Below are 14277 nucleotides of genomic sequence, written 5' to 3' on the forward strand. Positions count from 1 at the left end.
CTGAGGCGCCTTGAGGACACGCTGTTGCCCACAGGCAGCACCGAATACAGGCAAGACGCCCCCCCAGACGGAAGATAGGGAGCAGGCATGGCTTGTAGCCCCTTTATTGAAAGTGCCCAGATAGGTAGCCTTGCATGTCTCAGTCCTCACAGCTCCTCCTGCACACTTGGCTTCCCTTTCACCAAGTGCTTCTTCTGAGGGCCCTGGAAGAGAGCAGAGAGGAGAGCGCTCAGCGTTAGTAGCAGATAAACCTGGTCTGCAAGGCTGCGTCTGAGCTGCAGGGAGCAGAAATGCAGCTCTGGCCACTTTCTGCTGTGCAAGGCAGCTCCTGGTCTCTGCGCCCCAGCTGGGAGCTCTGTGCGTTCACCAGCCCCCCCTGGGACCTGCCCAGCCCTGCAGGGACCAGGAGCAGAACATCACTGCTCTTGCACCAGGGGTTTGTTTCTCTGGACACCACAAAACCAGCCACAGAGCACCAATGAGTGACCTGCTGCGAGCCAGGTGGGCTGGCCTGCAGTCAGGGGACATGGAGGGGAGCAGTAATTGTGCTGATGAATGCTTCCAGGAGCCCACGGTGGTAGAGCAGCTGCTGTATGAGCCCTGGAGGAGGCAAGGCCTCCCACAACCAAAGGCACAGCTTCTCATCAGCTAATAACTGTGCCTGAGGGGTTTCCACCAGCTAAGAAATGGGGTTGTCCCAAAACAAATAAATCCTATGGGAGCAGATGGCAAGAATTACTTATGTGCCTCTACTTCCAGCCAAATGTAAAGTTTTACCAGAGTATACGTGCAGGAAACTCTCACCCCACGGTGGAAAATGGCAAAGAAAACAGCTGCAACCACGTAAAACCACCTCCTGTCACTCCGATCCCTGTCACAGCTACTCAGGACTTGCAGTGACAGCAAGAGCAAAACACAGAACAAGCTCCTAACACTGAGATGAAGGAAATCAGCTTAACCTCTAAAAAGCTCTGCAAAGACACTGCACAGCCAATCTCCCTTCCCAGGGAGATTGCCAGGAGGCTTAGCCAGTTTCACATGGGAGTTTTAGCTGACAGGCCAGATCTAGGCACATTTTACGTCTGCGTGGCATCCAGGCAGTTGTTTTCTTTCGTTTCTGCTAGCTGAAGGGCTGCCTTACTTAACGCTTCCTCAATTTCACGTTCAGACTTACGCACCAGCCTGGTGTAGGTTGCAAAACTATTTGAGAAACTCTGCTTGTTTTGGATTTATTAATACTTCTTTTTTTTTTTTTTCCCCTGGATTTAAGAAAAATATACTGCTTGGCCCCTTTGAAAGCTTCCTGACAAGAGAATCACAAATCTGTGTCTGAATTTGACCCAACCTTTTCCTCTTAAGAACATTAAAGTTATAAATCATTCCAAACAAATCAAAGAAGCACACAATTACGGGTGAAAGGGACCATATGTCCAATGCAGTGCCTGCCAAGTCAACTGCTTGTTTAAAACATCCCGTGGTGAATGGAAACTGGTTGACCATATGGTATATTATTTGCTAGTTGGGTTGTCTTGGATCACTCACACAACCATCATGTTCTTCCTTAGCATAATATCTGTTGTGTGAATTGAATTCATGCCTGTCTTTTATGCAAGACAGTCCCGATCATTCATTTGGCTGTTGTTGTATCGAGAAGCAGATGCTTGGTTGGAGTCAATCAGTTGCATTTAGCCTCAGCTGCAAGCGTGGCCTGGGAGCTGGAGCCAGCACAAAGTATAACTCACCATGAAAGCCCGCTTCTCCTGAGCTGTCTGGAAGCAGCCATGGCCAAACTTGGAAGTAGTATCAATAAATTTGAGTTCAATGGCTTCCTGAGCCCGGCGGCTTGTATGCACCAGAAGGGACTGGAAAAGAACAGTCACAATGCATCAGGCTTATCACTACAGAAAATCTGGACATCTGCTCTGATGGAAGCAGGGTTGAAATATCCTAGTTGCACCTATTAGACAAATACCTCCACAAAAATATGTCTTCTCAGAGAAACAGCCTAGTGCTCATGTGGCAGGTGATGCCTTGGATTGCAGAGCAGCTGCGAAACAAGCCTGCTCTTCACTTAGCGTTTCATTTCCTCACAACCTGCCTATGGCCAAGGTTTCCATTTCTGGCCTTGCATCACAGCCCTCAAAGGCTTGCAGCTTCTGTCTCCAGAGAGAGCCCATCCAACTGCACACTGCCACAAACCACCTAGCACCACACTCATGTGCCACATGCCCTCTGCAACGCAGAGTCAAGGACCGGACCAGTCTCCCTGCCCAGCATTTGGAGGCAGCAGCATTCTTCACGGGGCGAATCTGTTCAAAGAGAGCTACAGACTGTCCCTCCCCAGTGCCAGCTGCACTCTCACCTTACGGAGGGTGAGCACACGCTTCTTTGTGCCCACGACGCAGCCTTTCAGCATGAGGAAGTCGTTGTTGACCTCCCCATAGTGAGGAAAGCCACCCTGCGGGGAGAGACAGAGAGAGGGTTGGCAGAAGAGCTGGATGGGAGCAGACGCATCCACAAGTGGCATTTTCTACGGAAGAAGGTAGTGAGTGACAGTCGTTCCAGCTAACAACACCCTGCACCTTTCAGGTCGCCTGCTTAGGACCGCCACAGCATGACAGCCACACTGACTGCATGATCCCAGCTAAGGAACACCCCGTAAAAGCTGGGCAACCAGTAACCCTGCTTCCTTCTCTGGAGGGATGTGGGTGAATAGAGAGCAGAGCTGGCTAGACTCCTGAGTTAACAGTTTTTAATAAGCAAAAGTGAATTTTTAAACCAAGTAATGTTTATCTGTTAAGTATCAGATTTTTTATATAATTTAGACTTCTTTTTCTTTTTAAACAAAGTTCACAGTTTCTGCCCAAGTTATCAACTGAAAGTTAAATGTCTGGGTCTACCAATGGGCCTAAAAAAACACCTCACAGAGATGGTTTTCCATGTCCACGAGGAAAGGATTAACTGCATTTCTTTCAGTGAATTTCCTTCAAACCATTTCCTATGCAGCTGTCACCAGCCAGTGAATTACTTTCTTGGCCTGGATTCCTGCAGCCAGGGCCAGTCACAGCGCTATTACCCCCTCAGCCCTTACCAGAGGCGTAATGGTCTTCTCCGTGACATCGTAGTGTGTCGAGGCATTGTTCTTCACCACTTTGCCATCCTCCACATGGATCCCATGGCCAATGCGGTAAATCTAGGAACAGAAAGGAAATGGAGACGGCGACTTTCCTGCCCCCTCACTGAGGGATGTCATAGGGATGACGTGGTGTTCACCAAGATGTGCCCACCCCCTGCGATGTGTCCCCTGAGCAGGGAAAAAGCACCGAGTAAGCCATGGAGAGCAAGAGCACTACAGATCCCTAGGGAAACATCTGAGAGGCTGGGGGAACAGAGGCCACCGTACAAAGGGTGGTGACAGCACAAGAGGAAGGAAGGCAGGAAGGTGCAGCAGTGCTCTGAGGGAGCCCATCTGGGCCATACCTTCTTGTTGAGCTCCGTGCGGTGGTGGTAGCCCTTCTGGCCAGCCCGAGCAATGGAGTAACCAACCCGGGCTGGGTGCCAGGCTCCGATGCAGGCAACTTTGCGCAAGCCCTTGTGCGTCTTCCTGGGGAGCTTCTTGGTGTGCCAACGGCTTGTCACCCCTGGAAGTGTGAACGGACAGGGCGGTGAGAACACCGGGGAGATTCAGGGCTGGCGTCTGAGTGCTGAAGAGGGGAGAGTCTCATCATTCTGCAGTTCTCAGAATACACTGTGTTGGAAGGAGACCAAGAGCTGTCACCACCGTGAGAGGCCAGCGCACAGAACTGTTCTCACTTCCCATGGATCTAATCAGACTGTGATATGTTCCTGCTGAGCACATCCACGCACACACACAGAGAAACACCCACACCTCCACACACGTGGGGTTTGTGAGAAGTCCAATGGCTATACGTACTCACGGTGCCTCTGAGCCTCCCGGGAGGACTCTGGACACAGAAGACAACATGGCCTTTACTGAAATCAAGGAAACTAAGCTCTGCTACAATGGAACTGTGTGTCATGACTGAGATCCAGAGGCTCTTTGCTACCCTCTGTGTAATGAATTGGTGGGTTCTCAGCAGGGCTAACACTCCCCTGCCCCAACGCTCTCTTATGGGCAGTGCCACATGAGAAAGACAGAAACCAAGCCCCTGGCAAGGGTCTCCTTGCTCTGTACCTTTCATCCCATGCCCCTTGGTCACACCAATGACATCAATCATCTCATTCTGGCTGAAGACATTGTGCACGGAGACCTGCTTCTCCAGCCTCTCACGAACCCAGTCAACCTTTTCAGCCACTGTCCCACCATTCAGCTGGATCTCCATCACGTGGGCCTTCTTCTGCCGCAGTGGGAGCAGCTTCATCTGCATTAGACAGGGCGTTAGGGCAAAATGTAGCCCCTTGCCCCACAGACATGAACAGGCAAGCAGGGCTGCATCACTCACAATTTGTGAGGGGCATAGTGGGTGAGCAGAGCCAGCTCTTCACCACCCCTCTCTACCATGCTGTCAACCCCTTTCATATCAGGCAGCCACCTGGGTCAGCAGGTCTATATATTTGGGACCTCTTGGAGCCAACTCCTTGTCCTTGAGCCCAACCACCCCATCTCCCAGTGCTCCCATTCCAGGCAGGAGCTGATGCACACCCTCTCTCCAGGGAGAGCACAGGAACAGACCAGCCTACCCCAAGAGTTAAGCACAGTAGCAACAGCCATGGTAAAAATCCCAGAGGAGCCCATCACCAGGGCACCGTCTGAGGCTGGACACTGCAACCAGCCAAGACGCAGCTCTGGCTCCACACCAGTCAGCACCTCTCCTTTGGTCGTGCTCCACCTCTGCTTCCAGACTGAGCAGTTATTTCTAGTTCCCATCAAGAGATGCCTCCAATCCCTCCCAGTCCCAGCTCCCTCCGCAAAGCCCCTGCTAAATAGCCACAGCAGGACCTTGAGGTTCTGTGCCAGACACAACTGAAGCCTTAAGCAAGCTTAGCTCTGCCCCAGACTCCAAAGCAGCTGTTAACTCCAGGGATCAGCATGAAAATGGGCCCAGTGTATCCAGCAATCAGCATCCAGCAAAACTGTGCCTGCCCATGGGTTATTTTTGCCCAAAACATTTGACACCAGTTGCTAATTTGAGGTGATCATGGGGCCTAAAGGTCCCTCGCTGACACAGGGTTCACCACCTGCTGAGGCTCTGCACAATGTCCACTCTCCTCCATGGAGTGTGTGGGCTTCCTGGCATGCCTGAGCCACAGCTCCCTGCAGCAATTCTGTAGCAGGGAGCTCTGCTGAGTCCAGCTCAAAGCGACAGGGTTGGTGTCAGGAGGTAGCTGGAAAGGTCAGCCAGCACCTCCCACTGCCTGCACGCCCTGTCCCACACCCTCTGACTGGCATCTGCCTGCTCAGTCTCCTATGACCCCACCAAGACACCCCCACGATCCCAGCTCCCAGCCCTCACCACATGCCCGAGCTGAGGAAGTCCCTCAGCCCCCCTTGTCCACCCCCCCAGGTAAGGCTCTGACCTGTGTGTGCACAATCACACGAATGACCTTGCAGTACTTTTTCATAGCCGCAAAATCCTTCTCCAGCTGCTTTTTGCCATCCTCATCCTGCCATTTTTTGCAGTACTTGGTGAACGCCTTCTTCTTGCTTTTGTGCCTAAAAAAGAAAAAAAAGCGTTTAACATCCAGCAGAGCTGAACAGTGAAGTGTTTCTGCACCTTGCTGTGCCCTGACACAGCACAGCGTAGGGGGACATCACCTTGCCAGGCACTTCCCTGGAGGGACAAGGTACCTGTGGATACCTGAACCTCACCTCACTGTCAGGGCCACGACACAGGGCTTTGAGGTGGGAAGAGGAAAGTGAATAATGAGCTGTGGAAAGGGCTGGTAATTCAAACCTTTTTGCATAAGGAATCCAGTTGTCTCCCACTGACTGGCTCAGTGCCATCAAAATACAAGCGCAAAATCGGAGCTAAGTGGAGAAAGGAGAAAACAGCCTCTGACAGAGATCAGAGGCATGTGGTGGGTGGATCTCAATGGCACTTTCACAGGAGACATGATTCCTACAGTTATGAAATTCACATTTCCATTTTCCTCTCTGCTGGTGGGGTTTGGGGTGTTGATGTTTAGAAGGACCAGGGGTCACATTCTGCATCAATTTTCCCTCTGACAAATCTGGTTTTACTCCATTCTTTGGTGCCTCAGCTCAAATATTCCAGTTTAATGGAGAGTTGATGAACCTGACCTACACAAAGGAAAACAAACCTGCAGCACCCGCTGCCATATGATATTGTGGAGAGCTAACTTAGTTCAACTATTGGAATAAATTTACATATGCATATGCTGGTTCCCAGCATCAAGCTGTTTGCAGTATCTCTGTGCATGACTAAATAAATAGCAGTTTCACTCCACCCCAGAGCCAGCTGCCAGCAGCTGAGCTGTTTGTAATGGCTGGGCATCTCAGAGAGCCTGTGGGAAAGACCTGCAAGGGACTCCTCACATGCAGTGCCCCAGGGACCCTCCCCAGCCACGGAGGCACGTACCAGTTCTTGTAGAAGCGCCGCCGGCACTCATCGCTGATGTGCTCAGCAAAAACAGTCTTGAAATTCCTCAAGCCCTTTGGTGTTTCTACATACCCCACGACTCCCACCACCACCATTGGGGGGGTCTCAACGATTGTCACAGCCTCTACCTCCTCCCTCTTGGAGACCTCTGCAAGACAGCAAAGGGAAATGCTCTAGGATCAGATCATTCCATGGTGCCGTGGTGACCCACACCATTACAGCGAGCGAGCAATGTGCTAGGGGAAGGCCACGCTCTGGTCCCACAGCCAACCTCAGCCGTTCCATCTCCCACCTGCTGGAGGACCACACAGGGTTCCATTCCCAGACACTGAACAGGTTAGAGTCCGTGGCCCAGGACACTTGAACCCCCTTCCCCAGGTTGGGGGAAGCAGTACGTTGGATGGTTCTTGCCCTGGAGTTTGGCTCTGACCCTGTGGACGTCCCAGAGGCTAACATTATAAACTTCCCAGCAGGATGCTTCAAGCCCAGGATTGCTAAGGCAGTTACTCTTCAAGGTCCTTCTGCCAGCAGGATCCAACAAACCACCAGTCACCATATCACTGCGGGGACTTCCCAGGGACCCCCAAACACAGCTCACGCTGGCCATGAGGTGGCCTTTGGCCATGCAAGATCTGGATGGCATTACAGGAGAGAGCCTGGCAGCTATGTGCTCCACCACCCACTCCCAGGAGCAGCCCTGCCCACCAACAAGCCTGTCCCCTTGTTTCCCCTCATGGATATGGCTCCCTTCCTTCTTCAGTCAAGCCTTACTGAGCCCAGGCCTGTGCACCTCCCGCACAACGTGTGTCATGCCAGCTTTGTAGCCCAGGAAAGCTGTCAGGTGGACTGGTTTGCTGGGATCATCCTTAGGCCATGTCTTCACCTTCCCTCGGTGGCGACGGCTTCTCTTATGGGGGAGAAAGCCCAGGTGGCCATGCCTGGGAGCAGAGAACTTGCGGTGGGACTGTGGAGAGGAAGAACAATGAAGATCAGCTTCACTTTCAAGTCCTAGAAGATGCCGGGACACAAAGCACAACAGGAAATCTCCCCTTCAACATCAGTGAATGCTGGAGGGATTCTGGGCTCTTCCTCAATTCCAACACAATAAAAGAACTCATGACAGAATGGGATTTTGTTCAAGCTTCCTTCATGTGCAAGGAAGAATTTAGGAAGTTCCTAGACAAATGATACCAGTTAAATAAAAAAACCACTTGAACACGGTCTCCCTCCTTCTGTTTGAGAACTTTGAAGGAGAAATACATTCTTTAATAGGTCTGCCCTTCTGTGATGTTAATTATAATGACTTATTCTGTATTCTGCAGCACCAAAAGGGCCCGCTCAGAATTCATGGGCCTCGTGTCGTCAAGGCAAATGGCACCAAACAAGCACAGCTAACGATCAGAAAAAATGGGAAAGGATGCCCAAAGGAATCTGTAATAAGAACATGTACAGGTTGAATATACACCTTGAAAACCAAATTAGAAGAGCTAAATATATAAACCCCCATTGCAAGGTCATGCTGAGCCAGACAGAGAGAAAGCAACAGCGCTTTAGAGACACGGACAAGTTCTCACACAATTGGCTCCAAGGCAGGGGAACGGGCCAGCACAAGCAGCGCAGGGTTAGTTCCGCATCCACTGCAGCTCCCTCCTTACGAAGAGCAGTCCGGCACCGGGCTGCACACTCCACCAAGCTGATTTTCCAGCCCAAGCGGAACTATGTGGGGTTCGAGCCCGGTCCAGCCGCACCAGTGGCACCAGTAAGCCAGCCCTGCTCGGTTCCTGTCACACACTCCCCAGACAGCGGTGCCAGCTTTACAAACCATGGGACAGCTTCAGCCCGGCTCGGCAGCAGGAGGCGGCTGTGGCAAGGGCCCCTCCAGCCGAACACTTAAGATGGTTCTCGGTCTGAAGACACAAATTTAGCTACTAACTTCACCCGCTGCTATATTCCTCTCATGCTCCGCCAGGCTGGCAGGTTAGACATAGCAGATGCGGCATGATAAAGGTCAGTTGCCAGTGTCTCAGTTTACACATCTCCCTCCTAAACAACTTGAACGTGGATGGCAGCAATTAGCTCAGCTTCCTAATGAGGCACCGCGCACCCAGAGCGGCCCAGGCCCATGCCGGGCGCCCCCAGCTCGGTGCAGCCGGCTGCGCTGGGTAGGGACAGACTAAAACCCCTCTGTAAGCCCAGGTAGGAAAACAGACGGTGTGATGCTGGTGATACTGGCGATTCCGACCGGAGAAGAGGCGGAGGCAGCGGGTGGGGCCCCTGCGCTGCCGCGGCCTGAGCCCGCCGGGCCCGGCCCTGCCCCGGGGCACTGCAGCTCCCAGCATGCACCGCGCGCGGCGGCGCCTGCGCAGAGCGGCGCCCTCTGACCCCGCGCCGGCCCGGGGAGGGGCGCCGCCATCTTGTCCGCGCCTCCCGCCGGGCCCGCCGCCGCCGCCATGCCGGAGGACAGGGACTGGGAGGCGTACAAGGTGCCCCCGACCCGCACCCCCGTCTCCGAGAGGACCACCTCGGTGCCCAACCCGGTCACCTTCTTCCAGACCGTCTTCAACTATGTCGTCGATGCGCCAGTCACCTTCGTCCGAGGTACCGACGGGCCGAGACCCGAGACTCCCCGCTCCCGGGCCCCCTCACTAGCGCCGCTTCGTGATGCGTAGCGGGAGCTGGGCCGCGACGTAGCATGGGGACCCGGGCACCGAGGCAAAGAGGCAAGGGCACGGCCACCGGGACAGGCCCAGGGAGATGGGACACACAAGGACACGGCCTAGACACTGGGACACGCGACACAGGGTAGACATGCAGGGCCCAGGAACACCGAGCTGGATGCACAGACTAGGGACAGACATGTGGATGGGCGTGCGGGGGCTGGGAATACCGAGCTGGACACACACAGACGAGGGGCAAACAGAGATGGGCATGCAGGGGACAGCAGCACTGAGCTGGATGCACACAGACAAGGGACAGAAGCACTGAGCTGGACACGCTCAGACTAGGGACAGACACACAGACGCCAGGAACACCGAGCTGGATGCAGAGACACAGGGGTGCTGCTGCAGAGCTGCCTGGGAAGGCAGCGGACAGGGCAGCGAGGCCACGGCAGGCACTGGGGCTGTGCTGCCCTTTGCTGGTTGTGGGCTGGGGGTGTCTGACTGCGGGGCTGTTGCTGCAGAGTGGATCGAGCGCCAGCAAGCCAAGAACAGGTACTACTATTACCACCAGAAGTTTCGCCGCGTGCCTGACCTGAGCGAGTGTCTGGAGGGCGACTACCTCTGCTTCTTCGAGGCCGAAGCACAGTGGAGGAGGGACAGGTATGGGTGTCACAGGCTGTCCCCAGGTGAGGCTGCTGCAGAGCACACTGCTGTGGTTAGCCAGCCCTGGGAACTGCAGCAGCTGGCTTGAACTCGCAGCATTTTTGTGGGCTTTGAGGTGTTGAGGCCACCTCCTGCCCACTCCGTTACAGAACACCTGTTCCCTAGTCCGGCGGTGCCCTGCAGCATGCTGGGGCTGAGCAGGGTAGCACTGGGACACATCCCCCAGCACTGCCTGGTGCCTACAGCACTGCTGCAGGACTGACCAGGATCCTGTAAAACCCCAGAGCTGACCTTCTACAGGGTGTCATCACCCCTTTGTTCAGCTTTTCTATCATCTCTTGGCTGTGGTCGCATTCATTGTCACCCTTCCTTTGTTTTTTGGAGTAGATTATATCCAGAGGCCCCCCTTCCAACCCTGACCATTCTGTGGTTCCTGCAGGATGGTTGATCAAGAAATTGTGGAGATAGTCCGGGAAAGGCTAGGCGCATGCAAGCAGAGGGAAGGACCCAACCAGTTCCAGAACTGCGCCAAGGAGATGGAGCTGCTGGTGCAGGTCACCAAGGCCTACCAGGACAGATGTGAGTACAGCAAGAGCCACAGCAACTCTGCTGCAGCTGTGACAGCACGAAGCAGGTCTTAAGCCACATCTCTGACTTCACCTGGAACAGAGGGGCTTATTTCTTTTCAGCTGCTGGAAGGCACTCTTCAGACGCTTACTTTCTTTTCAGACGGTGATCTTGGTGTCCATGGAAATGCAAGGACATGCCTGATGAAGCAGAAGCACAGGATGATGGAGGAAAGGAAAGCACAAGCAAATGTCTCTGAATAGATCTAAACGGTTGGCACCTCCTGCCGTGGTGCCTGTATCCAGTACTGCATGTTGTATCTCAGAATTTCGATGCTGTTGACCTCTGCAATAAATGTGCAGCCCAGACATCTGCCATACAACTAGAATCTAGACTCATTCTTTTGGAGATCTGCACACACTTAACAGATTTCTTTTTCAGCTTTGCATTGATCTTTGAATTCCAGTTGATTGTTACCATCCTTTAAACCATGGTCAGCCCCTAACTCCAGGCACCCCACTTGCCTTAACTGTCATTTCCCCTCACCTCTGTGAGCCAACAGAAACACTGCTCTGCCCAGCCCTGGCAGAAAATTCCCACAGTTCAGATAAAGATTACATGCTGTCCTGCTGCTTCTAGACCCCATTTAGGATTAATACATGATTAACAAGGATGAGTACAACATTAACACACTATTTCATTCAACAGAGGTTCAGGCTGTGGCCCACGGACATGAACCTACTCACATCCCCAGCAGATATTTAATCCATCTGCCCAGTGCATTAACCATCCCATCACACCAATCGCCATCTCTTGTTCACTGATCACTTTATTGTCTGGTACAAAACCCACTTAAGTTGTTGCCACAGCAGCTGCCTGGGTCCTCTGCACCGAGACTCTGGTGTGAGTCTTCGCTAGATGGTCAGTGAACTCCTGCAAAAAAATAAATACAAGTGTGTTATTTTCTTAAACCACTCTCCTGAGATTCTCAGCAGTGTATCCCTTTCCAACAAGGTGTGTGTTGTGGCAGCTGGGGTAGTTCAGATACAACTTATTTTTAGTTGGTACAAAGCTTTCCTGTTTCCTTTGTCCATGAATTGCCATTTTCAACTGCATGTTGAAAGAAAGAAAACCCCATTCTGCCTGGCACCCAGCTCTGACTGCAGCTCTCCCATTTTTGGGAGTACCTGAACTTCAGAGGGAAGGGAGGGTCACGCTGGAGCTGCAAACTGCAGCAACACTCACCTGGTAAGGAGACTTGGTGAACACAGTCTCTTTCCAGAGGTCGGGAGTCAGGTAACTGTAGGTCTTTGAGATGGCATCGAAGGTGGCTTTAGCTACAGACAGAAGTCACACCCTGCACGTCAGCACTACAGAGCCCAGCTCACTAGTGCCCACCCACTCCACTCCAAAAATGTAGAATTTAGGAAGGAACAGGGAGACCACAGCAGGTTCTCTCTGATGTACACACAAAACTCGAGTTTCTTTCTCTCTCCATTTACGACAATTACACTACCTCAGACAAGTGCAATCGCGCAGATTGGGAGATTTCTTTTTTAGTATCAATGTGCATGTAAAAAGACAATTTACTGTAATTAACTTTTACAGACTTCAGGACCAAGTACAGCAGGACTAACCTGCATTTTAACAGCTATCAGCAGCAGTCTTCACTTCTGCTTGTCCACTAGAAGTTTTTGTTTTAACACAGATTAGAACAATACTACAGAAATGGGTATGTTGTGTCCTTGTCAATGACAAAAGTGGCAATACGTTCAGCTAAGCTACAACACGGAATGCTAGAGCTCACCGAAGTTGCCAAGGGTGGCGGTGCAGCCCCTGGCTGAGGTATAGCAGTCATCGATACCAGCCATCATCAGCAGCTTCTTGGGGACAGGGGCAGACACAATCCCTGTACCACGGGGAGCTGGGATCAGGCGCACCAGGACAGACCCACAGCGGCCAGTGACCTACACAAACACAACAGGTTAGAGTTCCCGAAACATTGCGGCACAATCACCAAGAGCAGGCCTGCCTCACCTTGCACGGCACGGTGTGGGGCTTGCCGATCTTGTTCCCCCAGTAGCCTCGTCGTACAGGTACAATGGATAACTTCGCCAAAATGATTGCCCCACGAATAGCAGTGGCAACTTCTTTAGAGCATTTAACACCAAGACCAACGTGACCATTGTAGTCCCCGATAGCAACAAAAGCCTAGGGTTGAGAGAAAAGTGCTCAGTGGCAGCTGTGCTGCACAAGAACACTCAGCAGAGAACAGTCCATCAGGGTCCAACACAGCTCACTCCCAAGTACAATCAAAACATCACCTACTAAAACTTGCACAGCAGAGCTCACAGCTCAAGCAGCCATTTTTCCCCTTAGAGCTCATCCTTCAGTCAAAACTTGTTCAGGCTGAAGAACTGGAATTCAATTCCCTGCCACAGCCTTATACTGGGTCAGAAGTCCAGATCATTTCCAAGCAGCATTCCCACCTTACACCTCAGACTTCTCTCTCTGCTATAGCCCCTGAGAAGCCAACAATGCTGTGTAAATATGACTTAATTTTGCACTAGAACCGTTTCAAGTAACATTTGTACATACTGCTAGGATTTTGAAGTTAATCCAGCAACTGTCAGCTACACAAGCTGATACCCATACCCATAAATATTTACTAGATGCTACAAAAAACCTAAAGGTATTTGAACTACTTTATTAATGATACCAAAAAAGCAGCAGACAACACACACCAGGAGAAATCAGAAGAAACAGGCTACCTTAAACCTGGTACGCTGACCAGCACGTGTCTGTTTCTGGACAGGCATGATCTTCAAGACCTCATCTTTCAGAGAAGACCCCAGGAAGAAATCGATGATCTCCGACTCCTGCAAAACTCAGTCATTTCAACACACAAGGCCACACTTCTTTAAGAAGCTAAACTCAGCTAATAAGGCTCCTACAATTCAAGTTCAACAACCCTACATACATATATTTGAAGTAATAGGTAGTTAAGTATGTCAGATTTTGCAGGCATAAGCTTACTGGAGCTTGTTAGGCAGGCCAACATAGCAAGTTAATTTCCCACCCCCCATCACTGAGCAGAACTATTACAGAAACACTTCTGCAACACGCTGCCAGACAAGGCAGAACACAATATACAACGCACCACACTTCACTGCAGGTGACTGCACCAGCTTTCTGCTTCTACGGGTTTGTGTCTCCAACACTCAACCTAAGCATCCCAAAGAGCAAGTACAGCAACTACTGCGACCCCTACAATTTAGATTAAGGCCGTGCTGCACGTTGCTGCAGTGCTCGCAGCAGCTTACCTTGATGGGAAGCGAGAATAGATAGATCTCCTCAAGAGACTTGATCTTCATATCCTTAACCAGGCGACCAAGTTTGGTGACAGGAATCCACTAGCAAAGCAAACCGTGGGGAAGCGTCACCGGCCGCCGGCACCAGCGCACTTTCCAGGGCGGCTGCAGGCCCAGCCAGGACCCGCCGCCCGGGGCGGCCCCGCGGCTCGCTCACCTCCTTATCCTCGGCCTTGCCTCCACGAGCTCCCCGGCCTCGCCCTCGGCCCCGCCCGCGGCCGCGCCCCCGGCCCCGCAGCCCGGTCCCGAAGCCGCCGCGGAAGCCCCCTCGGGCCGCTCCTGCACCTCCCGCAGCACCGGCGTCGTCCGCCATTTGCTAGAACAGAGAAGGAGAAGTTAACTGAGGCACCACCACCGCGGCCGGGCAGTCCAGCAGGGCCCGGCGGCCCCGATGGGTGCGGATGGGGCACAGGCCGCGCCGCCATACCGCCAGGC

At 52.5% G+C, this 14277-nt stretch overlaps 3 protein-coding genes across 4 annotated transcripts; 1 reads left to right on the top strand and 2 right to left on the bottom strand.

Annotated features, from left to right (window-relative positions):
* Positions 1-75: 75 nt before the first annotated feature.
* On the bottom strand, positions 76-8879 carry RPL3L (ribosomal protein L3 like). Of its 2 annotated transcripts, none has more exons than XM_027780386.2 (10): positions 8404-8879; positions 7353-7545; positions 6561-6729; positions 5539-5674; positions 4196-4382; positions 3481-3641; positions 3092-3193; positions 2363-2458; positions 1743-1862; positions 76-203 (listed from the first exon to the last, which is right to left on the bottom strand). In XM_027780386.2, the coding sequence occupies exons 1-10, from the start codon at positions 8404-8406 to the stop codon at positions 147-149; spliced, it is 1224 nt and encodes a 407-aa protein (XP_027636187.1). In that variant the 5' UTR covers positions 8407-8879; the 3' UTR covers positions 76-146. The 2 variants fall into 2 exon arrangements, with proteins under 2 accessions (XP_027636187.1, XP_027636193.1); XM_027780392.2 differs by having other exon boundaries at positions 8156-8879.
* Positions 8880-8966: 87 nt separating this feature from the next.
* NDUFB10 (NADH:ubiquinone oxidoreductase subunit B10) lies at positions 8967-10859 on the top strand. The gene is made up of 4 exons (XM_013295859.3): positions 8967-9179; positions 9763-9901; positions 10344-10483; positions 10634-10859. Exons 1-4 carry the CDS (start codon positions 9032-9034, stop codon positions 10732-10734), a joined length of 528 nt encoding a protein of 175 aa, XP_013151313.1. The 5' UTR covers positions 8967-9031; the 3' UTR covers positions 10735-10859.
* Positions 10860-11282: 423 nt separating this feature from the next.
* On the bottom strand, positions 11283-14158 carry RPS2 (ribosomal protein S2). Its single transcript, XM_055804692.1, has 7 exons — positions 14000-14158; positions 13795-13884; positions 13243-13350; positions 12509-12682; positions 12279-12438; positions 11717-11808; positions 11283-11404 (listed from the first exon to the last, which is right to left on the bottom strand). Exons 1-7 carry the CDS (start codon positions 14153-14155, stop codon positions 11324-11326), a joined length of 861 nt encoding a protein of 286 aa, XP_055660667.1. The 5' UTR covers positions 14156-14158; the 3' UTR covers positions 11283-11323.
* Positions 14159-14277: the final 119 nt, after the last annotated feature.

This window comes from Falco peregrinus, chromosome 5 (genome assembly GCF_023634155.1).
Source record: "Falco peregrinus isolate bFalPer1 chromosome 5, bFalPer1.pri, whole genome shotgun sequence".
Taxonomy (NCBI): Eukaryota; Metazoa; Chordata; class Aves; order Falconiformes; family Falconidae; genus Falco; species Falco peregrinus.

What these genes read in the sequence shown, in the direction of transcription:
- RPL3L (XM_027780386.2), bottom strand. An exon ending in CAAGGGGCATGGGATGAAAG is followed by an intron (nt 3,642 to 4,195) that starts GTACAGAGCAAG and finishes TCACACTTCCAG; the next exon opens with GGGTGACAAGCCGTTGGCAC. An exon ending in AGGAGAAGCGGGCTTTCATG is followed by an intron (nt 204 to 1,742) that starts GTGAGTTATACT and finishes GCTCTCTTCCAG; the next exon opens with GGCCCTCAGAAGAAGCACTT.
- NDUFB10 (XM_013295859.3), top strand. Translation starts at nt 9,032, where the DNA reads ATGCCGGAGGACAGGGACTGGGAGGCGTACAAGGTGCCCCCGACCCGC. An exon ending in GCCAGTCACCTTCGTCCGAG is followed by an intron (nt 9,180 to 9,762) that starts GTACCGACGGGC and finishes CTGTTGCTGCAG; the next exon opens with AGTGGATCGAGCGCCAGCAA. An exon ending in CAAGGCCTACCAGGACAGAT is followed by an intron (nt 10,484 to 10,633) that starts GTGAGTACAGCA and finishes CTTTCTTTTCAG; the next exon opens with ACGGTGATCTTGGTGTCCAT.
- RPS2 (XM_055804692.1), bottom strand. Translation starts at nt 14,155, where the DNA reads ATGGCGGACGACGCCGGTGCTGCGGGAGGTGCAGGAGCGGCCCGAGGG. An exon ending in CCCACACCGTGCCGTGCAAG is followed by an intron (nt 12,439 to 12,508) that starts GTGAGGCAGGCC and finishes GTGTTTGTGTAG; the next exon opens with GTCACTGGCCGCTGTGGGTC. An exon ending in TCACCAAGTCTCCTTACCAG is followed by an intron (nt 11,405 to 11,716) that starts GTGAGTGTTGCT and finishes ATTTTTTTGCAG; the next exon opens with GAGTTCACTGACCATCTAGC.